A 25,435-nucleotide genomic window follows, 5' to 3' on the forward strand; every position below is an offset into this window, starting at 1 on the left:
AAATTTCTTTATTGAGAGAGTGATCAGAGCATGAAACTCCATTATAGGAAAGAGTTGAGGCAAATAACTCGAGATTTCAAACCAAAGGAGTACATGGGAGGAAAGAGAATAAAAATATTTGCTGAAAGACAGAGTTAATCTTGGGTAAAAGGAATACTTCTGATAGGTTTAAACAGCAGTTTTGCCAAAGTGGTCCAATGGCTAAATTCAGTGCTGTCTACACTCTGGAGTTTACAAGAGAGAATAAAAGATGATGAGCAGGATTGATAAAGTGGATGCTGGGAGGATGTTTCTGCTGATGGGGGAGTATATAAAACTACATAGGACAATCTCAAGAAAAGGCTTTGATCACCAAGACCGGCACAAGAAAAAACTTCTCTCTTAGGAACCATTGGAATTCTCTGCCGCAAAGCTGTAGATACTGGGTTATTAAATGCTTTCAAAGGGCTGAGATGTATTTCTGGACTACAAGGCATTCAAAAGACATGGTGATCAAGCAGTAAAGTGGAATTGTAGGCAAAATGCAGATAAGCATTGCTTTAAATGAATGGCAGAGCAGGTATGAGAAGCCAAGTAGTCCACTCTTTTTCATTTTTCAAACGCTCTTAAATGTTATGTGTTAAGATCTAAATGGTCTGGTTTGAATGGCAGCATCTCAAATTAACCTTATGCTAGTGTAGACACAGTCATAACACCTTTAGGAATTAATGATCATAAAAATTATTCAATTTAGGATTATGTTTCTGGACTGGTAGCACTGAGACAGGACAAATAATGCAGGGAAGGAAAGTTCACATCTTTACATTGCAGTTCATGAAATCTAATTAGTTGAATAATGTCCTTTAAGGGAGCATACCTTGCTGTCTTCATCTGGATCTTTCCTGCAAAACTATGACTGGTTACAAAGTAGCTTCTAATACTCAACTCTCAAGCAACGCAACTACATTATCTAGTAGTCATTGCTGTTTGTTGAGAACTTAGATAACCATAAAAATATATTGTACTAAGGCCATATGACCATACCAAGCAAAAAAAAAGCCATTTTGTCTAAACTCAGTTGCCAGCTCCCTCTCCCTCCACGTTTCTCCTATTGCCTAGTGTTTCTCTCTTCCCTCCCCGCCATCTTTCAGATCTACTCCTCAGCTTTTTTTCTCAGCCCTGCCGAAGGGTTTCGGCCTGAAAGGTTGACTGTGATTTTTTCCATAGATGCTGCCTGGCCTGCTGAGTTCTTTCAGCATTTTGTATACGTTGCCAGCTCTTAACTGTATTCCATAAATCACAGCAGATTAGGTGGCCATTCCATAAGATTATCAGATATACTGAGGGTTTCTTCCTCAAGCAATGAATTCAAGACAAACCATTCTTTAGGTGAAAATAAAATCTTCAGCTACTTCTCCCCACTATTCTTTCTATCTCAATTTGACTTTCTAATCACCCTAAGCAAAATAACCACTCTCTGTTCACCACGATAAGGCTGTACAAGATTATAAACATTGATTAATCCTCTTTTGATCTTGACAACAGCCCCTGCCTAACACTCTCTCCCTTATAATAATTCCCCAACGCTGGCAACATTCATATACATCTCCTCTCCAAACTCTCTAGTGCTATTGTCCATTCTGCAAATGGTAGAGAACCTGGTTGCCACATATCCAACGATGCAATGTTGATCACAGGGGAAAAGCACAACCCAGGTTTCAGAGCACTTTAGGACAACCTGAGGCCATTAAAGCCACAGAATCACAGCATCAAATATATGACATTTCTCAAGACAAGTGAACTCAGCAAACACAGTACCATTAAGAGTTCTACAGTGAGAAACATGTTTCCACCAGTTTTTTAAAGTATTTTTTTCTGTCAAACAAAACTAGTTTCTTTCTATCCATTAACTAATTCAGAACAAAGTAGAATGTGTTTGCCATACACTGCAGTAGATTCATACCTCTTCCCATCAACTCTGGCTCCACGTTGCATGCCTCCCCAGTTTTGAGAGCTGACATTATTGCTTGTACTGCTGAATCGATCAACTCCTGGTCTTGCTGATAGCTCAGCTGCTCAGCCAGGTGCCTGAAGTTGGCTCGTACTGTAGAAACACAACCCCAAAATGTATTGCAAGCTGCGCAAAAAAAGTTAATACTATAAGTTACAAGTTGAAGTCTAACCTACAGTATGTAGTAGAGGATGCTACACACTTGTTTATCCAATAAGCTAACAGCCTCACTTAGGCTGGGCTTTAAACAGATATAACCTAGCCATTACCCCCAGAAAGGGCAAAATAAAGTAATTTGGAGAGACGCTTGTATAACCACCAGTTAGAATGAATTGAGAATCTGAGACTTTATGTGTGACCCCAATTATTGGTTAGAAATAAATCTTTACAGACTTGATATGATGGTGCTGTCATTTAAAATTATTCAATATATATGTCACCATAGATCAGTGACCCTCCAGCTGTTCTGAGGGACTCAAAAAGACAAGCAAAATCCAATAAACGTTCAGAATACAAACATCTCAGATATTCATTTTGAAATAATGACCTGAAGGATCACTTGTTGTTTCAAACCAGTCTAACTTGGCTCCTCTAGCAAAGTATTATCTGAATTTTGCAGAACAGCTCTAGAATCCATTACTTTAACATTTAAAATAAGTTCTAATGAAATCCCTGATTGGTTAATTGGGTTTAAAAAGCCACCTGATAGAGTTCCCACCACGAGTGCCTAGTTATTTTCAGAGACCTTGTCCAAGCTGTTTCGAATTAATCAATTCCAGCTGGGACAGTAACAGGATGTTTCAATGAGTAAAGCTCTCAGGTGGGAACAGAGCTCCCAGCTCTCAGAGGTGTTTGGGAGGGTAAGTAGGCAGGTGAGGAAAGTGTGTGTCAATGATGGAGGGGGTGTGGTGAACTACATATATCTGTCTGGACACGCCCCCCCCCCCCCCCCTCCGGCTGACTGCTCCTGTGGCTCCTCCCACGGACCCCGGTATAAAGGCGATTGGAGACACCGCCCCGGCCTCAGTCTCCAGGATGCAGTGTGGTGGTCAATTGCTGCTTGTTCTTTCTTTCAGTCAATAAAAACCTATATCTCACCTCACATCTCAGAGAGTTATTGATGGTGCATCGGGGGTGAGCATGCATGTGAACATAATAGGAGTAGGTGTAGGATACTCAGCCCTCATGTCTGCCCTGCCATGCAATATGATCATGGTTGATCTTCTCCTAGATTGTTTATTTAATGCAAGAAAGAAATGTTTTACCTTCTGAATTCAGAACCTTCAGTGCTGTTAATCTGCATTTTTACTTGAGTGAGTCTTAATTTGAGCACAAAATCTAGGCTAAGACTCCAGTTCAGTACTGAGGGAGTGAGTGTCACACAGCTGGAGATTAGAATTTAAACCAAGCCTTGTCAATTTGTTTTAAACAAATTTAAAAGATTCCATGACAATCAACAGAAAATCTGCAGATGTTGGAGATCCGAGCAGCACCCACAAAATGCTGGAGGAACTCAGCAGGCCGGGTAGCATCTAGGAAAAGAAAGAGTACATTTGGGCGTTGCAGACCAAAATCCTTCAGCAGGACTGGCAGGATCCAATGGCATTATCTCAAAGAAGAGTGGGAATTTTTTCACAGAGTTCTGAGCAATATTTTCCCTTTGTTTGTGGGAGTTTAGTATGTGTGAATTAGTGTTGTATTTCCTACTTACAGTACTGACTACACTTAATCAGTCCATCATTGGCTATGGAGTGTTGTGGGTCAACCTGTAGTGATGAAAAGCACTGTAAGAGTGCTAGTCATTCAATTTCTCACAAACGTCAATCAAGACTTTGAGAGGAAAGATCAGTGTAAATCCAACAATATTTAAAGAAATACTTGTATCAAAGAGCCTTGCGTCTGGAAGAGTGAATAAGCAGACCAGGCTGTTAGCAAGTTTCACTATGATGAGGAATGGAAACATTTTGGCAGGTAGTAAACAAAATGTAAAAGAGGGGTCCACGTACTTGCAACAACAGTTTGATAAAAATGCAACACCTGACTCACCACGATCAGTGACTCCAACTGTCAAATTTCCTTTTCAGTCTGTTATACTAAAGCTGAATCATTTTGCATATGAAGCTGACAGAAAGCCAAGAGTAAGCAAGCAGACTCCAATAGACTGCTTAAGGAGATATTGAACAGTAAGCTTATTTCACATTAATTCTCCAGGGATTTGTTGGTGGTGTTGGGGGGAGGGGAACAGAAGGAAGAATAATGGAAACCTCTCTTATTAAATTATACTTATCTCCTTCAATAATCTGGGTCTCTGTACGTCAAGAGCAGCAAGAAGAGCAGAGCAGATTTCTTTTAGGTTTACCAGGAGATAAGTGAAGAATTCTCTGTTTTTTAAATGATCCCTCTGCACAGAAAAGGATCTCATGATCTTTCTTTCCAGACAGCACAAGGTACTTAACAGCACAGAAGATATCACCTACTTCTCATTCCTCAGATGGATATATATAAAAAAAAGTGGTCACTATTTTGCAGAAAAGGAAGAAAACTGTTTGCAGCACCTTGACTAATATTTATTAGCCAACCAAACATTACTAAGAGATACAATATATTTCATAGAACTATACTACATGAAATCACAGTATTCAGCACAACTCATCTCTACCAACCAGTGGGGTAGCCTTCCAGATTAATCCTAGAGTACCGCATCTGGTTTATATTTGAGATTAGAGAAGTTTTACGTCGCTAAGAATTACTAATTTTGGTGCGTTCTTTTAAACCTCCTTACATATCTAGTGATCTTCCACTCTATTCTGCATTCCGTTACTGTTATTCCGTTGTACCATCTCAGTGCACTGTGCAATGATTTGATCTGTATGAACAGTATGCAAAACAAGGTTTTCACTGCATCTCAGTACATGTCAGTAATAAATCAATTCCAATATGGCTTTGCAGAATACTTCCATTCAATCCACAAGTATGATCCAGAGCATTCAGTTCCCTGTCACTAATTCCCCAATCTATTTATGACATTTGTCATCTGACCTACACCGTTTTCCACAAACTATAACATAAGCTCAAAAAACACCTCGTCTTCTAGCTAGGTACGTTACTGTCTTCTGGATGCAGAGTATAATGATTTTTAAAAGTCTCTATACCTCTAATTTCTAAGACCTATTGCAGCCTTGATAATTTTTAATATTTATTCACCTTTTATTTACAATGCTGTTACACCTTTTAGTCCTTCACCTACACCTCATGCTACATCACGCCTTTTGTGATTTAGTCTCTCCTGCCCACCACCCTATCATAGTCCTGCATGTCCTCTCTTCCTTCCCCCTTTTAGATTTGATGGAAGTCTATGGACTCAAAACATTAAAATCTGATTCACAAAATACTCTGCAGATGCTGGGGTCAAAGCAACACGCACAACACGCTGGAGGAACTCAGCAGGTGGGGCAGCATCCATGGAAACGAACAGTCAACGTTTCGGGCCGAGACCCTTCGTCAGGACTGAAGGGGGGGGCAGGGGCCCTATAAAGAAGGTGGCGGGAGGGTGGGAAGGAGAAGGCTGGTAGGTGCCAGGTGCAAAACTAGTAAGGGGAAAAATCAAGGGGTGGGGGAGGGGAAGCACAGAGGGGATAGGCAGGAAAGGTGAAGAAGGAATGTAAGGGGAAAGCACTATGGGTAGTAGAAGGAGGCAGAACCATGAGGGAGGTGATTGGTAGCTGGAGGAGGAGGCAGAGTGAAACTGGGATGAGGGAAGGGTGGGGGCAGGAATTACCAGAAGTTGGAGAGTTCAATGTTCATGCCAAGGGGCTGGAGACTACCCAGACGGTATATGAGGTGTTGCTCCTCCAACCTGAGTTTGGCCTCATCATGGCAGTACAGGAGGCCATGTATGGACATATCCGAATGGGAATGTGAAGCAGAGTTGAAGTGGGTGGCAACCGGGAGATCCTGTCTGTTGTGGCGGACAGAGTGGAGGTGCTCGATGGAGCAGCCCCCCAATCTACGTTGGGTCTCGCCAATGTAGAGGAGGCCACATCGGGAGCACCGGATACAACAGATTACCACAACAGACTCACAAGTGTTGCCTCACCTGGAAGGATTACACTTCACAAATGCTGCCTGACCTACAAGGTTTTTTCCCAAAGATTTCTGTCCTTCTTCCAGATTTGACTTTGGTTATTTGTGTACAAATTGGCAATTGTATTCTACTTTATAATAGAGACTGTACATCAACAGCACTTTTCCTATAAGACCTTTGGAATGTACTGTGGACAAGGGTGAAAGCTGACTCAAGGCAGATTAAGTGTTCTTTGAGCAAAGAACAAATTGATAGAAGAACTCAGTGGGTCAGAAAGCATCTGTGGAGTGGACTAAACAGTCAACGTTTCAGGCCAAGACTGTGGCTCAAGGATACAGGAGAGATGGTCAGTTTAGAGGTGAGGGGAAAGGATGGAGTAAGAAACCAATAGTGGATCCAGATGAAGAAGGGTGATAGGAAGATGGAGGAGGGAAGAGTAGAGAAAGCTACAGAGGCTGGGAGGTAATAGCTGTGGTTGATGGAATCTGATAGGAAAGGAAGGTGCAGCTTGGAGCCATTTAAGGGAGGTGGGTTGGACAGAGGGAATAGTGGGGGAAAAGGTCCCAATCGGAGGAGTGAGTGAGTAATTGGCAGTTGGAATGTGTGGAGGAAGGGAAAGAAAAACAGGGTTATAGGGGGCTAGGAGGAGGGCAGGTATGTGGAGGAGGACAGAGAAAGGGACAAAGGGGGAACAGGTTACCTGAAACTAAAGAATTCATGCTGTTGGGTTATATACTACCCAGATGGAATATGAAGTGATATAACCATATAATATTTACAGCACGGAAACAGGCCATCTTGGCCCTTCTAGTCCGTGCCAAACGCTTACGCTCACCTAGTCCCACTGGCCCGCACTCAGCCCATATCCCTCCATTCCTTTCCTGTCTATATACCAATCCAATTTTACTTTAAATGACAATACCGAACCTGCCTCTACCACTTCTACTGGAAGCTCGTTCCACACAGCTACCACTCTCTGAGTAAAGAAATTCCCCCTCGTGTTACCCTTAAACTTTTGCCCCCTAACTCTCAACTCATGTCCTCTTGTTTGAATCTCCCCTACTCTCAATGGAAAAAGCCTATCCACGTCAACTCTATCTATTCCCCTCATAATTTTAAATACCTCTATCAAGTCCTCCCTCAATCTTCTATGCTCCAAACACCTAACTTGTTCAGCCTTTCCCTGTAACTTAGGTGCTGAAACTCAGGAAACATTCTAGTAAATCTTCTCTGTACTCTCTCTATTTTGTTGACATCTTTCCTATAATTCGGTGAACAGAACTGTACACAATACTCCAAATTCGGCCTTACCAATGCCTTGTACAATTTTAACATTACATCCCAACTCCTATACTCAATGATCTGATTTATAAAGGCCAGAATACCAATAGCTTTCTTCACCACCCTATCCACATGAGATTCTGCCTTCAGGGAACTATGCACCATTATTCCCAGATCACTCTGTTCCACTGCATTCTTCAATGCCCTACCCTTTAACATGTATGTCCTACTTGGATTATTCCTACCACTTCACACTGATCAGCATTAAACTCCATCTGCCATCGTTCAGCCCACTCTTCTAACTGGCCTAAATCTCTCTGCAAGCTTTGAAAACCTACTTCATTATCCACAATGCCACCTACCTTAGTATCATCTGCATACTTACTAATCCAATTTACCACCCCATCATCCGGATCGTTAATGTATATGACAAACAACATTGGACCCAGTACAGATCCTTGAGTGATACCACTAGTCACCGGCCTCCAACCTGAGAAACAGTTATCCACCACTACTCTCTGGCATCTCCCATCCAGCCACTGTTGAATCCATTTTACTACTTCAATATTAATACCTAATGATCGAACCTTCCTAACTAACCTTGTCAAAGGCCTTACTGAAGTCCATATAGACAACATCCACTGCTTTACCCTTGTCAACTTTCCTCGTAACCTCTTCAAAAAATTCAATAAGATTTGTCAAACATGACCTTCCACACACAAATCCATGCGGACTGTTCCTAACCAGACCCTGTCTATCCAGATAATTATATATACCATCTCTAAGAATACTTTCCATTAATTTACCCACAACTGACGTCAAACTGACAGGCCTATAATTGCTAGGTTTACTCTTAGAACCCTTTTTAAACAATGGAACCACATGAACATTACGCCAATCCTCCAGCACCATCCTCGTTTCTAATGACATTTGAAATATTTCTGTCAGAGCCCCTGCTATTTCTACACTAACTTCCCTCAAGGTCCTAGGGAATATCCTGTCAGGACCTGGAGATTTATCCACTTTTATATTCCTTAAAAGCGCCAGTACTTCCTCCTCTTTAATCGTCATAATTTCCATAATTTCCCTACTTGTTTCTCTTACCTTACACAATTCAATATCCTTCTCCTTAGTGAAAACCGAAGAAAAGAAATTGTTCAAAATCTCCCCCATCTCTTTCGGCTCCACACATAGCTGTCCACTCTGATTCTCTAAGGGACCAATTTTATCCCATACTATCCTTTTGCTATTAATATAACTGTAGGAACCCTTCGGATTTATTTTCACCATACTTGCCAAAGCAACCTCGTATCTTCTTTTAGCTTTTATAATTTCTTTCTTAAGATTCTTCTTACATTCTTTATATTCCTCGAGCACCTCATTTACTCCATGCTGCATATATTTATTGTAGATATCTCTCTTTTTCCTAACCAAGTTTCCAATATCCCTTGAAAACCATGGCTCTCTCAAACTTTTAACCTTTCCTTTCAACCTAACAGGAACATAAATATTCTGTACCCTCAAAATTTCATCTTTAAATGACCTCCATTTCTCTATTACATCCTTCCCATAAAACAAATTTTCCCAATCTACTCCTTCTAAATCCTTTCGCATCTCCTCAAAATTAGCCTTTCTCCAATCAAAAATCTCAACCCTGGGTCCAGTCCTATCCTTCTCCATAATTATATTGAAACTAATGGCATTGTGATCACTGGACCCGAAGTGCTCCCCAACACATACCTCCGTCACCTGACCTATGTCATTCCGTAACAGAAGATCCAATACTACCCCTTCTCTAGTCGGTACCTCTAGTTCCTCTAGTTTGCACTTAACCTCACCCTGGCAGCAGAAGAGGCCAAAGACAAACAGATCAGTGTGAGAATTAAAATGGCTAATAACTGGCATCTCCAGAAGGAGTGTGGGTGCTAGGCAAATCGGTCGCCTAGTCTTTACTTGATCTCACCAATGTAGAGACCACATTGGGAGCACAGAATGCCGCAGACAAGGTTGGAGGACATGCATATGACTCTTTGTGTCAGCTGGAAAGACAGTATAGAACATTGGATCAGCTTGAGGTTTGATTATCAGCCAATAATCAAAAAGCATTATTGGCCCATCACACATAACTGATACAGTACCATCGCCGGTTCTGTGCTTCAGTGAGCACTGAGCAGCCAGAGATTTCAGTAGTGCTCGAAGAGGACTATCTTCCGTCGCCGAATTCTCCAGCCACGTCCGGAGCTGTATCACCACGTTGTAGAACAGAGACACAGCAACAGAGTCCTGGGGCTTGATTTTCTGTAGATGCAACACAAAATAAACAATGAACCTTTGCAAAAATACACATTACGTTGATGGTGCATTTGTACAATGACATCCATGCCTGGTAGTAAAAGGAGGCCAAGCAATGAGACTGCCCACGCACTGGTCAGAAAGCATTCACAGGTAGAATCCCCATAATGCAGCATTGTGCTCATTCAGGAAGCTCCAGGTCTCAACAGACAGTTCGTACTTGATAGCCAGAATGAGGCTGCACAAGCAGATATAGGAGGACAATGGCATTCACAGTACTGGGCCCCAGGATAAACTGAAGGTGTACAAAGTATAGAGGGTCAGAGTGGTGTTCAGACTACTATAATTAAAGTATACAATTCAAAAATAATTTGGAGATACAAGAGTCTGCGGATGCTGAAGTAACAAGCAAATGCTGGAGGAACTCAGCAGGCCAAGCAGTATATGTGGAAGAAGTTCTTCCAGCAGATTATAGATCAAAAATGACTTGCCTTCCCTTTTCTCTGCCAAAGCAGGTTCAAACTGAAGCATTAGCTGTGTTTCTCCACAAAAGCTGCCTGAACTGTGGAGCTTCCAGCATTTTTGGCTTTTATTCTTTTTCCCATTGCCTCCCAAATCCCATTGGCATCAGAAATCCCATTACAGGTTTGATTTGCACATAAAGTAATCAGCGATTTCCCAAGAAAGTGCTGGGAAAGACCAGCAAGACTAAGTTCAGCCTCAGAGTCCATTGACCAAGACTGACAGATGCAACTTCCGATATCAGTCAGGAGAGACTTCCACACTGATAATAAAGTAAAGGAATTTTGAAACTTACTAAGGTCTAAATGGCTGAGCAAGTTATGACCCAGTATCCCTCCTATATACTGGCATAAATGCTAATGTGGAAACATGCTCACAGCATGCACATTCACATTTTCACAAACACACTATTACAATCACAACCATACCTGATACTGATAAAGCTGTCTCATTAAAGGGCAGGAGATGACATAATTCCTCTGCATGGATAAGACAAAGGCCCTGCCGTGTGGGGAGTTCAGCAGTGCAGAGAGAGCTTGGAGCAGACGAATAGCAATTCCAGTCTCCTCGGCCTTCCCCTGGTGGGCACGGCTCAACTCCTGAGCCAGTGTGTGCTGTAACATCAGCGAGATGGAGTGACTGCTTGTGTTCTTCCATCTTGGGTCAGGATTCATGGGGAAAAGCTGCAAGGGAAAAGTTCATGATTATTTGATACTTGGCATGCAGGAAACTAACTGCAATCAACTCAACATGACAGAGTACTGCAACAAGACCTTCCCTCTCCTGAAGCTACTGTAAAATTGTGGCCTGGCAAATTGTACATGTATACTTAATACTAAGCCACAGTCTAGGGCACTCCACTATTGGACTGAGTCCAGCAGAAAAGCCCCTCAAGCAGAAGGGTGTATTGACCCAGGAAACTAGATGGGCAGCATTGGTGCTATGTACAAAAAAAGATGTGCTAATAACACTAAGTATAGAACCAGCAACACTGAATACTTAGACCAAACAACACGAAGAACAAAAAGAGCTTTGCACTGTTTTTCCCTTTACATACATTTTTTCATAATGAATAACATTTATTTTTGTAATATAAAAAAGTTAATATTCCTGCGTGAGCCCTTTAAACAAATTTCATCGGTACATCACCTTCCATGCCTCTTCTAAAGCATCCTTTAGGAATATGCTACAGGATCTATTTCAAAGCATCTTGCTGTCGACGAGATTAGCAGCAAAAGCCAGCTTGTGCAGTAATTATGTCGTGTGATAGTGGGAACAAGATTAAATTGCACCCAAACCCCCACCAACATAAAACATTCCCAAGTGGCAAGAAGATGACAGGACAGCCAGGGCCAATAGGGGAGAAAAAGGCTCAGGTCTCACTGATTTCCTCAGGCAATTCAAAGCAGTACAGGAGATCACAGTCACTAGAAGTACATTAGGTTTGACATTACTGTTGCGTGGCATGTGAAAGGCAAACACCTTTGTACCTGAAGAAAGAGCCCAGCTAAATCTTCATCTGGCCCAATTACAGGGATCTGAGTTGGCCCCCTGATTCGGATGGGACACTGCGGTGCTGTATTGCTTGAGCTCTGTCTGTTGTGGTCTTCATTTTCTAGGATTACAGAAATTTATGTTTCATCAGCTATTAAAATCTTGCCATTTCAAATCACTCACAACAAAACAGCTGTTTAATGCCAAAACAAGCAGAGAGATTTTCACTAAATGGATTAGTAAGTGCATAGCCTGATAAATACACAGATGTAATCCTCTTTCTACATGGAGTTCACTCAACATAACTGGGGTTTCCAAAAGGTAAAATAATGGACTCATGATCCTGTCTATTACGATCCTAGCTACTACCATAGAGTGCATCCTAGTCATAGTCTGCTAAGCCCTAATATCCAACCCTGCACACCAAGCTCTCACCATTTCCCTCCAGTCACTGTGCAGTGAGCGCCGAACCCACACCAGCTAGTCCTCCAGTGAGACACAATTTCCCCACTCCAACCTACGTTCCACTGGTCACTCACTTATTATTTTTCCAGAATCATAACCTATTAAGAAACTTTTTTATCCCCTGTGTAGTTTCCTGATATTACCCTGCACTTCTCCACATCTGGCTACACCCCACTTTCTTCCACCCTCATCCCTAGTGACTGTGCTATAACAGCTCCACTTGATTGTCTAACTTAACCAAGGCTGGGACTAATGCAACACCAGAAAGTACAGTGTGGTATATCATACAAAGGGAATCCTCTAACTGAAATTGCTAATGAGACTTTTTATGGTGAATAAAAAACAGAAGAACTCAAACTGCTGGCGGTACCTCTGCTTGGAGGTACTGAGGTGGTAAGCAGAGTGTGGAAGGTGTGGCCACCAGTAGCTCCCCTCTCATGTTGCACTTCCACCAGGTGGGCCATGTAGTCTGCAGAGAGACAGCAAGAGTTAGAACAGCCTTGCAAAATACATACAAATCCACTCTAAGTAGTTACTTCAGCCCACAATGTCTGTCAGCTACTGTCCATCCGGTACAGACAACCCACATTCAATTCCCACCACTGCCTGTATGTTCTCCCTGTGACCACATAGGTTTTCTCTGGCTGCTCCTGTTTCCTCCCATCGTCCCAAGTTGGTCACAGTAAATTGTCCTGTGACAAGGCCTGGGTGGTGCAGCTCAAAAGGGCAAAAGGGCCTAATCTGTGTGTGGTACCATGGTCAAGAGGGTTGAGAACTTCTGCTCCCAAGGAGTGAACATCCCCTGTCCTGGTCCAGCCATGTAGACGTCACAAACAAGAATGGTCACCAACACCTCTGCTTCCTCAGGAGGCTAAAGAAATTTGTTATGTCCCTGTCAAACCTTATCAATTTTTATCAATGCACCAAGGAAAGCATCCTAACTGGATGCATCACAGCTCAGTACAGCAACGGCTTGCGACTGCAAAAAGCTGCAGAGAGTTGAGCATTCAGTACATCATGGAAACCAGCCTCCCCTACTTGGGCTCGAATTTTGCTGGCTGCTTCACAGAGGCAGTTAGAAACTCAGGCAAAGACCTCACACAGCCCAGACATCCTCTCTTCTCCTTCTTTCATTGAGCAAGATATAAAAAAGCCTGAAAGCACAGACCACCAGGCTCAAGAACAGCTTCTACCCATTGTTATATGATTATTGAATGGGATACATAGAACATAGAACAATACAGCACAGTACAGGCCCTTTGGCCCACAATGTTGTGCCGACCCTTAAACCCTGCCTCCCATATAACCCTCCACCCTAAATTCCTCCATATACCTGTCTATACAAAGCTGGAGAAGGGAAAGGATCATGGGACAGAAGGCTTAAGGAGAAAGAAAGGGGGAGGGGAGCACCAGAGGAAGATGGAGAACAGGCAAGGAGTGATTGTGAGGGGGCAGAGAGAGAAAACAAGGGGGGGGGGGGGGAATAAATAAATAAATAAGGGATGGGGTAAGAAGAGGAGGAGAGGCATTAACAGAAGTTACGAGAAATCAATGTTCATGCCATCAGGTTGGAGGCTACCCAGACGGAATATTCTGATACTGTTTTATCTTGTACTACCTCCGTGCTTTGTGTAATGAATTGATAAAAAGCATGCAAGCTTTACACTGCTCTTCGATACATGTGACAATAATAAACCAATCCTAATAATCTTCTCTGCACTCTCAAGTGTAATCGTATCCTTCCTCTAGTGTGGTGACCAGAACTGAAAAAAAGGTATTCCATCTTTATTTTATATACTTATAACATGACTTCTCTGCTGTTAATATAATTTTAAGACAGAATAGGCCATTACAGCCCTTCAAGTTGCACCACCTAACAACCCCCGATTTAACCCTAATCTAATCAAGGGACAACTTACTACGACCAATTAACCTACCAACTAGTATGTTTTTGGAGTGTGAGAGTAAACCAGTGCACCTGCAGGAAATGCACGCAGTCACAGGGAGAACGTACAAACTCCTTTAAGGCAACGGCAGGAATTGAGCCCGGGTCCCTGGTACTGTAAAGCATTGTGCTAATAACTACGTTACCACTGGTTACGGAAGACAAGTATCTCATATGTCACATATCATATTGGGATGGCATGATAGAGTAGCGATTAGTGCAATGCTTTACAAAGTCAGCAATCACAGATGGGGTTCAATTCTTACCACTGTCTGTAAAGAGTCTTTACATTCTTCCTATGACTGCTGGGCGATGTAGTTGCCTCCCATATTCCAAAGATATACGGTTCGGATTAGGGTTTAGTGAGTTGTGGGCATGCTATGTTGGTGCTGGAAACTTGGTGACGCTTGCGATGTGCCCCCAGCACAATCCTCATACTGCATTAGTCACCAACACAAATGACACATTTCACCGTATGTTTCGATGTATGGTACTTGTGGCAAATATAGCTACCGGTAATCTCTATGTTTTCTTAACCACCTGTTTCTTAATCTGTGCTGCCTCATTCTGAGACCTTTTTGGGACCCTTCAAAGGTTGCTCTTTTCCTTAGTATTCTGTAAGACCACCATTTATTGTGTCTGTCCTACCCTCCTAGTTCTCTCAACATGCATCACTTCACACTTACCAGGATTGAACCCAGTTGTCGAATAATCCAACCATTTTATCACTGGAAGCCTATGATCAACAACACCACTAATCTTCGCTCTGTCACTGAACTCACTATTTATACCTCTGACATTTACAGTATATTCCAGTTGTTAACCTTTACAACAACCAGTAAGGATCCCACTTTAGTCCCTATGGTATGCCAGTGCCCACAGGTTTCCAACCACAAAACTCTCCATTATCGTCCTCTGCAGCCAGTTTGCCTTGGACATGGCTCTAGGCTACGAGTATAAAATAGTTCGGCACTTGATGTTTATCTGTTTAGAGATACAGCCTGGTAAAAGGCCCTCCTGGTGTATTAAGTCCACGCTATCCAATTATACTTGTGTGGAAGGAAACCGGAGCATCGGGAGGAAAGACACTGAGTCACGTAAAGAATGTACAAACTCCTTACAGATGGTGGTGAAGTTGAACCGAGGTCACTGGTACTGTATTTGTGTTATGTTAACCCCTATGTTACTACGCTATCCACTCAATTTATATTTGCACACGGACAATTTCCTTCCAATGCACAAACTACTCGATGCATGTACAGAGGATAGAACTTTGGATGAAATGTACGATAGTTAATGTACAGTACTTTTGAGATGTGATCCCTGCAGTGATGTGGAAAACAGAGCAGCATAGCAGGAACCTAAAAGCTGCATTTAAATAACAAGCAGGCAACATGTTTGAGATGTTGATTGAGGCACCTAGGCACACTGAAAATTTCTATGGCATTTTCCATAAAGCCATAGAGCTTTTATAAACTTCTGAACAGAAGGACAGGACAACTGGAAAACAGGAAATGAAGCTATGCACCAGCCCAACTGTAAAAGACTGTCTCTGAGGAAGACTTGACACCCACTGAGCCAATGTTAACAACAACTCACAGATGTTCCTTTCTAGTAGACAATGAGCAGCATCAAGGGCTTGAAATGCTGATTGATCTACAGCTCGCTTGCCCAAGTTGATGAGGGAAAGTTGGCATCCAGAACACCAAGAGATAAACTGGACTTGGGACATTCTGCACTGAAGGACACAGTAGCTTAGTGAATAATCTGCCTCCTACTTCAAAAGTCTAGCCTTCACCGCTGGGCACAAAGACTAATGCTAACCCCAAAGCTACCCTTAACTCGAGGAAGCACATGCTTAAACCAGAGACTGCAGAAAAATTTCACACAACGTTGCCTGGATTTGAAGCCTTGAGTTATCAGGAGAGAGTGGATAGACTGGGTCTCGATTTCCTTGAGCAAATGGAAAGATATGATAGAAGTGGATGGCATTAAAGATAAGCATAAAGATTAGCTTTATTTGTCATGCACATCGAATCAAAAAGCGAAATGTGTCATTTGTATCAACGACCATCAGTCCGAGGATATGCTGGGGGCTACCCACAACTCTGGCTATGCTTCTGGTGCTGACACAGCATGCCCACAACTTACCTGTGGAATGTGGGAGGAAGCTGGAGCAATCAGAGGAAACTGTCAGTCATAGGGAGAATGTACAGACAACAGTGGGAATTCAGTAACAAGATTTAAGAAGCATCTGGATAAGTATTTCAATGAGAAGGACAGTGGGATGTGGAGTTAATGTAGGTAACTGGGATTAGTGTCGATCGGCATGCTGGTCAACACAAACACAGTAGGTAAAGGCCTGTTTTCTATGCTGGACAAAGAAAACAATTCAAGGATGTGCTCAGAGCTTTCTTAAAGAAGTACTCATCCTGACTCCTAGAAAAGTGTCATCCATAATCCCTGAAAGTGGGAAGGAAGATTCAGGATGGTATTGAGAATCTGGAGGGCTCAGCACAAGCTGCCACCGTCTCACAAACTAACTAACCACCCAACCTGCCAACTACCTGCCTTGGCTGTGGAAGAGCTCATTGGCCTCATCAGTCATCCCAGAACCCAGAGAACCAGAGTGGAATCAAATCATCCTTGAATGTGAGAGACTGCTCAAGAACAAACCAGATTTAAAGCAATCATTTAAATGTCCATGGGGAGGCAAAACTACACTTTGCAGTCAACTGTTACAATATGTGAACACACCATCTGAAAAAGTGGTGAAAGCTGATTTAATAATAACTTTCAAATAGCTGAGATGTAACAATCTGTGGTACGTTGGGGAGGGGGGAGCAAATGGCCAAGTGGGATGGACAAAATTATTGGTGCAAAGAGCTAGTACAGGCAAGACGAGTCAAATGGCCTCCCCTATACCATGTGATTCCACAGTGAGGAGATGGGGAGAGGATGAGGCACAGAGCTCATATGCTCCTTTGCTCTCACTCTCTAAGCCTAAAATCCCAGAAAAGGGAAAGATTCAAAGCTGTGATACATGATTTCATTGGTTTCGTTGAATTTTATAACACTAATTCAAATAAAAAGTCTTTTTTATTTTTGTAACATTATTAGATCTGAAATCACCAGACTAACATAAATTTATTGTTGGTAACAAAAAGAAATTAGCCAATTCACTCCTTTGTAAACCAGACGCCTTATGTGAAATACCGTCTTGAAATTAGAACAAACAAATAAATAAAACAAATACAAGTCACTTAACACCAGATAAACAGTGAACATTGCCTCTGGGTATCGATGCAAACAATCAGCACTGCAAAACCAGAAATAATAGCATGTTAAATAATCAGGAATTAAAAAAATATAATTCATGTTTCAATATCATAAAGAACACCGCAATAAATTTGTAATTTTCCACTTCTGAATCATTCATCCTTCATTTTTAATTACCATCCATTACTTTGAATTAGAACATTGCAATCATCCACTCCCCTGTGTAGCCTGCTTATTACAACTATCCATTCAGTAACTCCATCTAATTTAATCACAATGACTGCGCTAGATACAGCAGATGGTCCAAGATGGATTACTGAGGGGCCCATGCAATCCCCTGCTAATTCTGGCCTGATACATGGAAAGTGGGGCGAACAACAGCCAATTCACAACAAGCACCATTTGAAATGCAGTCTCCTAACCTCAGCAAGATGAGGGTCTATAAACAGCACAGCCTCTTAAAGCAAAGCAGGAGGGTGAGTTAATAACCAACACAGCTAGAATCATTGCACTCAGCCTCTGTTGGTGTGAACCCTGGTGGATAAATATCTCTGCTGTCATCGAGAGATAAGATCAGTGTTTTCACCTGAACCAGAAGGTTATGTGTTCAAGTTCTATTCCCTATGAGCACAAAATCCAGGCCAATACTCTAGTGTAGTACTGAGGGAGTGCTTCACTCCTGAGAAGTAGAGCCCTTACACCAAAGCCTCCTTTTCCCTTTCAGGAAGGCAATGATCACATGGCCAATATTTGAAAAGGAATGTTGACCCAGCCAATGTTTATACTTCAATCAACATCACATAAACAAACAACCAATAACTCATGATTGTTTGTCATAGCTTGCTAGATGCTGTGTTTCAAGGAGATGCACTGGGTGTAAAATTCTGAGGTCATGGTTATCAGTACACCAAATAAAAATGCTGGGAACACACAGTAGGTTAAGTAGTGTGCTTGGTTCACTGCAATTGAGAACATGTCTATGTAATTTTTTTCCCCTGGTCTTGATGAAAGGTCATCAACCTGCAACATTTACTGTTCCCCTCAGCTGCTTGACCTGCTCAGTATTTCCTGAAGTTAGTTTTGGTCTGGATTTCTTCGAATGATCAAATAATGCCTGCAATTAATTCTCCAAGCTCGTATGAGGTTTGAAGTAGTGTTGATGACATGTGGAATTCAATCCTGTCAGTCAACATCACCCCCACCCCACCAAGTATGCCTCCAGCACAGAAGACACAATTAAAAGCTTCTCAGCTGTTATTGCTATTAAAACACTCACTTTTGTCCATTATGTTCTGTTCAAGTGTCTGAGGATCGTGAGACACAGCCTGGTCCAGGTACTGCAGGAGCTTGCTCATGCTGGAGACAGGTATTCCGAAGGACTGGACGAACAGGATCAGCTGCTGAGGCTCCAAATCTTGGAGTGCTGTGAGAAAGAAAAGGAAATGATGTTGAAGAATTAAGACACAAGAAAGACAGCAAATGCTGGAAATTTGGATCAACACACACAATGCTAGAGGAACTCTGCATATCAGGCAGTATCTATGGAGGGGGAGAAAGTCAACATTTCCATTGAAGGTCCTTCAATCAAGACTGATGAAGGGCTTCAGCCCAAAACGTTAACTCTTCATTTCCTTCCATCAATGCTGCCTGACCTGCTAAGTTCTTCTAGCATTTTGTGTGGGAGGATGAAGAATTAGTTGCCTTGCATACACCTCAAAGCTGTTCCAGCTAACTTAAACTTGCTTAATCTCAGAAAGACAGATTGCAACTCCCTTGTCTTCCCACCCCACTCTTACACAAGCCAACATTTTAAAAACACCAGTGCACCATATCTATTGAGTACTGCTAGATTTATCCTCAATTTTCACTCCTTCTTTCACCATTGGTGGAATCAAGTAATAAAGACTTTAACCCACCTCCCAGATTCCACAATTAAAAAATAAACACCTGGAATTGAGTACAAGATTGTAATTCAATTCACAAAGTGCAGATGATACCAGAAACCCAGGCAGTGAACCTCAAGTGGTTTATTAGAACTGTCAAGTTAACACCAAGCCTTGAAATCACTCGAGGACACCTAATTATACAAGTAATCAACTTCAGAGAGTGGTCTTATTCAGCTTTTATTGAACATCAGTTTCTGTCAGCAAAGCTCCACGTTGCTGACTTGCACAGATGCTCAGGCTCAGATTAATGACCAAGAATGGAGAGCAACAGAAGTACATTTCTTCCTAAGCTTTTATCTACAAATAAACATCACAATCTTTAAAGGACAATATTCTTCAATTATATTGACAGTAAACCTGTCACAGTTCACTGGTACAAGCAGTGGTAGTTGTCAAATGACTAATAAGATGAAGATGACCCCAAATACAAATCTTCGTTATGAGATACAGATACTAATAATGGTAACCCGTCAGATCTACCATGAAGGGGGGAGGACAGTGCCCAGGTGTTTTAGTTTAGAGGGCTATTTCATTTTATAAAAGATGACTTTGTAAACTGATAACAAAGAACAATTACTGAAAGTGAAGACATTTTCTGCCGTTTGCAGGAATGAAAGTATAAACATGTTAGATTTTTGATTTTCAAAATTCAAAGTAAATTTATAACCAAAGCACATATATGTCACCATATACAACCCTGAGATTCATTTTTTGTGGGCGTTCACAGTAAATACAAAAGATACAATACAATCCATGAAAGAATGCCCAAATAGAACAGACAATGTGCAAATACAAAAATAAAAAAAAGATTCAAAGATAATAAATAAATAAATAAATAAATAAATATCAAGAATATGAGATGAAGAGTCCTTAAAATAGTTCACATGCTGTGGGAACAATTCAGTTATCAGGGGAGTTAAGTTATCCCCTCTGGTTCAAGAGCCTGATAGTTGACGGGTAATAATGGTTTCCTGAACCTGGTGGTGTGGCTCCTGTACCTCCTTCTTGATGACAGCAGCTAGAAGAGTACATGGCCTGGATAGTGAGGGTGCTTGAAAATGGATGCTGCTTTCCTGCAACAGTGCTCTGTGTAGATGTGCTCAGTGGTAGGGAGGGCTTTAACCTAGATGGACTGGGCTGTATTCACTACTTTTTGTCAGCTTTTCTGTTCAAGGGCATTGGTGTTTTCATACCAGACCACAATGCAACCAGGCTGCATTATGGCCTGGTGTAAGAACACCAATGCCTCCTAGCCAAAAATCCAACAAAAGGTAATGGATTCAGTCCAGTACATCACAGGTAAAACGCTCCCAACCATTAAGCACATCAACATGAAACAGGCCTGTGGAAAAACAGCATCCATCATCAAAGGTCCTCACCACACAGACTGTGCTCTTTTCTCATTGCACCCATCAGGTAGAAGGTACAAGTGCCTCAGGACTCACACCACCAGGTTCAAGAACAGTTACTACCCTTCAACCATCAGGGTTTTGAACAAAAGGGGATAGCTACACTCATTTACGGACTCTGTTATATTGTTATTTCATGCTCGTTATTTATTGCTATTTATTTATATCTGTATTTGCAGTTGGTTCACAGTTCCTAATGTTTACAAATTCTGTTTACAGTTACTGTTTTATAGATTTGCTAAGTATGCCCACAGAAAACAGAATCTCAGGGTTGTAAGTGGTTACATGTATGTACTCTAATAATAAAGTTAACTTTGAACTTTAGTATTATGGGAGCTTGTTCATATGTATGGGTGACAATAAGTCAGGCCTTAATCTAGGGACTGATCTCTCTGTTCACTCTTCTAATCATCAACCACAGAGATAAAACACAATATTCATAAATGACAAGCTTTAGTTTCATGCTTTCAATGTCAACGTGATCAACTAAATCTCAGTCACATACGTCATTGTGAGGCATGCCCAGCCTCGACTACATCTTCAAGAAGCGCTGTCTCAAAAAGTTAGCTTGTATCATAAAGGACCCCTATCACCCAGGAGATGCCCTCTTCTCATTGCTACCATCAGGGAAGAAGTACAGGAGCCTGAAGACACACACACAACACTTTAGGAACATCTTCTTCTGCTTCGCCATCAGCTTTCTGAATGGACAATGAACCCATATACACCACCTCACGACATATGCCAGTGATATTAAACCTGATTCTAATCACTATCTAAATCAGGTCATTTCCATCCTCATGTTTAAAACCTTCACAGTCTCATCATTCCAGGTCTCTGAAGTCACTTCCACTTGACCATGAGACTCTTTTCATTCACCTGGACTGAATTTGTAGCAGAAGTAGTCCTAACTCATTACCTAGGAAGGATCATTTTGTTTTGTAAAATAAAGAATGGTGTCACCTTGGAAAAGTGCAATAGGCTCAATTAAAAAAAAGTTTATTTACCTGCATCTACCAATCGGGACACTTCTGAGCGGATCATCCGGAGTTTCAGCCAGTCAGGGAGAAGCAGTGCTTCTTCTGAAGTATCAACTAGGAATGCCGTGGGGAGCGGTTTCTTGTCAGGAAACCACACGTCGAGAAGGTGGTAGAAATCACTGTCACCTGTAAAGCACAATTCAAGAATGATTACATGCTAAACAACACTGCAGAATTTTTTAAGTGGGAGATTTTAGGAAGCGCTATCAAGGAAACACCCACACTTAAGCCTAAAAAGCTGATGAGCAACTTGATGCAATGAGATTAAGTACATTTTTGTTGGCATTAAAGTTCAACTTTGCATAAAGTCCATCTACCCTGTGAGAGCCAGCAGCATTACTATATGCATAGTATCAGAAGGCAAACCCTCCCATACTCAGACAAAGCACCCTTTCAACACCTGCTTGGCCAGATGAATTTATTCTTAGGACATGGCAAGACCAGTACTTACTGTCACTTGTTAACTGTCTTTCAGATGACGGCCCACCTTCATAAACTGCTCAAGTCCACGTGGTGAAATAACTCAGTATTGTTGGGAAGTTACAAGATTTGGACTAAGGAATAATGATGGGTTAATGATATAATGTTAAGATAGGATTATGTAGGACCTGGAAGGAATGTCGTTATATGCATTCCATCTTTGTCCTTCTCAGTTGTAAAGTTCCAGGTTTAGAGCAGGGGTTCCCAACCTGGGGTCCGTAGACCCCTCAGTTAAAAGGTTGGGAATCCCTGGTTTAGAGGATGCTTTTAAAGAAGCAGTTACAAGTTGTTGCAGTACATCTTGTAAAATGCACAAACTGCAGTCACAGCACACCGATTATGCAGGGAGTAAATATTTTAATCTGATGCTGGTTGTTTCAGTTAAGCAATCACTTTATCCTGGAAAGCACAGCATATGACATTGGCAACACAACGGGAATGTTCAAATGCTAATCACATTCTCATTGTGCAAAGCTGCAAGTGACTATCTCAAGCAGCCATGTTACACAAATATATCAGTGTTGCACAGAACCACTTAATACAAGTTCAAACATGGTCAACCCACATACCCTTCTATATATTAAGGAGAGAAATGCTTGAGAACAAAATACATTCAATCTCAAACTTGGCCACAGTCAACTACAGCATGGGTCAAATGCTGCCCCAATGTTAGAGCGGATCCCATCCCATCCAGGACATATTATCCAAGAGAAGCTGCCCAATCTACGACAAACTCTGGGCAATTTTCTACAACAAATGCTCACTACTTCAGAATATATTCGTGTTGACTTCCTGAAATGTCTGGGCTGGGGAAGCGAGAAACTATTCCACGTTAAATTTGAAGTCAGTTGCCGCAAGTGAATAATATGAGGATCAAATTCAATAAGTGGTTTCTCCAATGAAATCGATATTTTGTAAGTTAGCTAAATAAACTGGAAAGGAATAATATCTGAATTATTGCTCCTCAAGCAATTGACACAATAGCAAACCTCTTTCTTTGTTATGAATATACAAGGTATTGCAGAAAAAAACTGAAGAACTGCTTTTTATTCAAAGTAAATTTTTTAAAATCAAAGTACATATATGCCACCATATACAACCCTGAGATTTATTTTATTGTGGGCAGCAGGATGTTGTATGAGGTGGAAAGTTTCATCTATGAAGAGAGATTAGAGAGGGTGCATTTGTTTTCCTTGGAGTGCTGAGGGGAGAGCTAATTGAGTTATACAAAATTATTAAGGGCATACAAAGGATTGTGAGAAACTTTCTTTTAGCAGACGCATCTGTGACGTCAGCAAAATGTTAAAGTAAAGGCTAAGAATTTAGGGAGGACTTTGGGAAGTTTTTTTAGTTCACAGAATGGCTAAAATCTGGAATGTACTGTTGGAGATGCTGCTGGAAGCAAGTTCTCTCACAATGTTTGAGTTGCACTGGAAACACCATGCATTGAATTATATGGACTAAGAGATAGGGAATGTTATTACAATTTTGAGATTGCATGGACAGTTGGTTATAGCCAGTTAGTATGGACTCAGTGGGCTGAAGAATTTGTTCCCTTGTTCTATGACCCAGTGATTAACATGTGGGGGATATTCAATGAAGACTGCACAATATTCACTTCCACTTGCAACTCAACAATTTAGGCACGGATGATAAATAGCAAGTAACATTCATGCCATAAAAAATGCCCACCAATGAACAAGTCCTTCAGTGGAGAATCTAACCATCTACTGCTGATATTCAATGCTGTTATAATTACCAGACCCTCCACCTCGATCAAAACTCAAATGGAAAAATCACTAGAGACACAAAGACTGGTTAGCAGCTAGGTATCCTGTGGTGAATTACTCGCCCTCTGACACCCCAACACCTTTCCAATTATTTTCCACATTAAGTGCAGTTCCAACAATTCTCAATAAGTTCATCACATGCAGGACAAAGCAGCCTTGCACCCTGGCACACATTTCTGTAGTGTATACTAGTACAAAATGCACAAGTTACTTGTCTGGACTACTCCTTAAGTACCTCATAAATCCGTATCTTCTACAAGTTGCACAGAATTTACTGCAACGCTTTCCAGTGCCAGTTGTAAGATCAGAGATCAATGCTGCTGTCTGTAAGGAGTTTGCACATTCTCCCTGTAACTGTGTGGGCTTCTTCTGCGAGCTCCGGTTTTCTCCCCCATTCCAAAGACTTAGGGTTTAGTAAGTAGTAGGCATGTTGATGCCTGAAGTGTGGTGACATCCGTGGGCTGCTCCTACCATAACCCTTGGACTGTGCTGGTACTGATATAGGCAATGCATTTCACTGTATGCCTCAATGTACGTGTGACAAATAAAGCCAATCTTTATCTTTAATTTCCAGCAAGGAGGTGACAGTGATCAACAGCGACATCTTGCAGACAGCTTACAAAACCGCTGGGTATTTTTCTTCTTCTAAATATAATGCTTCTTCTGGACTGGGATTGATTGTAGCCCGTAATTTCCCTCTTAAGGATGTATTTTTGGACCCACTGAACAATCTGGTGCTTATGAGATCTCTTGGGGGTCTCAGTATGGAGTGAAGCTATGTCTGTCGCTGGGGGTGTATGCTGCATTGATTCCTAAAGCTGGAATACAAACCTGTGGTCAACTCCATTACTCTGTGCTGATTAAAGCGTCAAGCAAGATTAAAACTGTCGAGGATGAGAGCAAAAAATGAACCAGTGTTCAGTGCCGCCTACCTAGGTTTGACTGGTCTTCCTCTCACTGCATCCGGCGCAAGGTGCAGGAGTTTTGGGTCCCACCTTGGCAGCTCATTGCTGTTGACTCACTCTCTGCTATGGTTTGATGCTTAATGTCTCAGTGCTGAACACACTTTTCTATTTGCGTGATTTGATAGTACCACTTCAGCATGGAACTGAGTCTGCGGCTGTGGTCTGAAGCCATTGACACAACGCTGAATTGACTGACTCTGTGGCTCTGACCGTGGTATTGGCTCCCGGACAGCCTTAACTTGCCTCGGGGATGGGGGCTCTACAGTTTGATGTTTAATGTTTTGCGTGTTACTCGTTTGCTTTTTGTGCGATTTGTTCCCCCCCCCAAACATCAGTTGATCTTGTTGTGTGGGGGGGGTTTCTTTAAAAAAAAGTTCTATGATTTTTTTGTGTGACTGTCTGTAAGGAGGCGAATCTCAAGGTTGTATACTGTATACATACTTTGATAATAAA

General features: G+C 41.7%; 1 protein-coding gene across 3 annotated transcripts in view; it reads right to left on the bottom strand.

Annotated features, from left to right (window-relative positions):
• Positions 1 to 25,435, bottom strand: part of ints1 (integrator complex subunit 1) — a 180,311-nt gene that overhangs the window by 58,729 nt on the left and 96,147 nt on the right. For all 3 annotated transcript variants that reach the window (XM_073060973.1, XM_073060972.1, XM_073060971.1), the window contains exons 27-33: positions 21,715 to 21,873; positions 18,629 to 18,775; positions 12,499 to 12,597; positions 11,660 to 11,784; positions 10,598 to 10,852; positions 9,494 to 9,653; positions 1,943 to 2,083 (exon numbers count right to left, since the gene is read on the bottom strand). In XM_073060973.1, coding sequence (XP_072917074.1) covers positions 1,943 to 2,083; positions 9,494 to 9,653; positions 10,598 to 10,852; positions 11,660 to 11,784; positions 12,499 to 12,597; positions 18,629 to 18,775; positions 21,715 to 21,873 — 1,086 coding nt within the window. The remainder of the gene's footprint in view (positions 1 to 1,942; positions 2,084 to 9,493; positions 9,654 to 10,597; positions 10,853 to 11,659; positions 11,785 to 12,498; positions 12,598 to 18,628; positions 18,776 to 21,714; positions 21,874 to 25,435) is intronic.

This window comes from Hemitrygon akajei, chromosome 11 (assembly GCF_048418815.1).
Source record: "Hemitrygon akajei chromosome 11, sHemAka1.3, whole genome shotgun sequence".
Classification (NCBI taxonomy): domain Eukaryota; kingdom Metazoa; phylum Chordata; class Chondrichthyes; order Myliobatiformes; family Dasyatidae; genus Hemitrygon; species Hemitrygon akajei.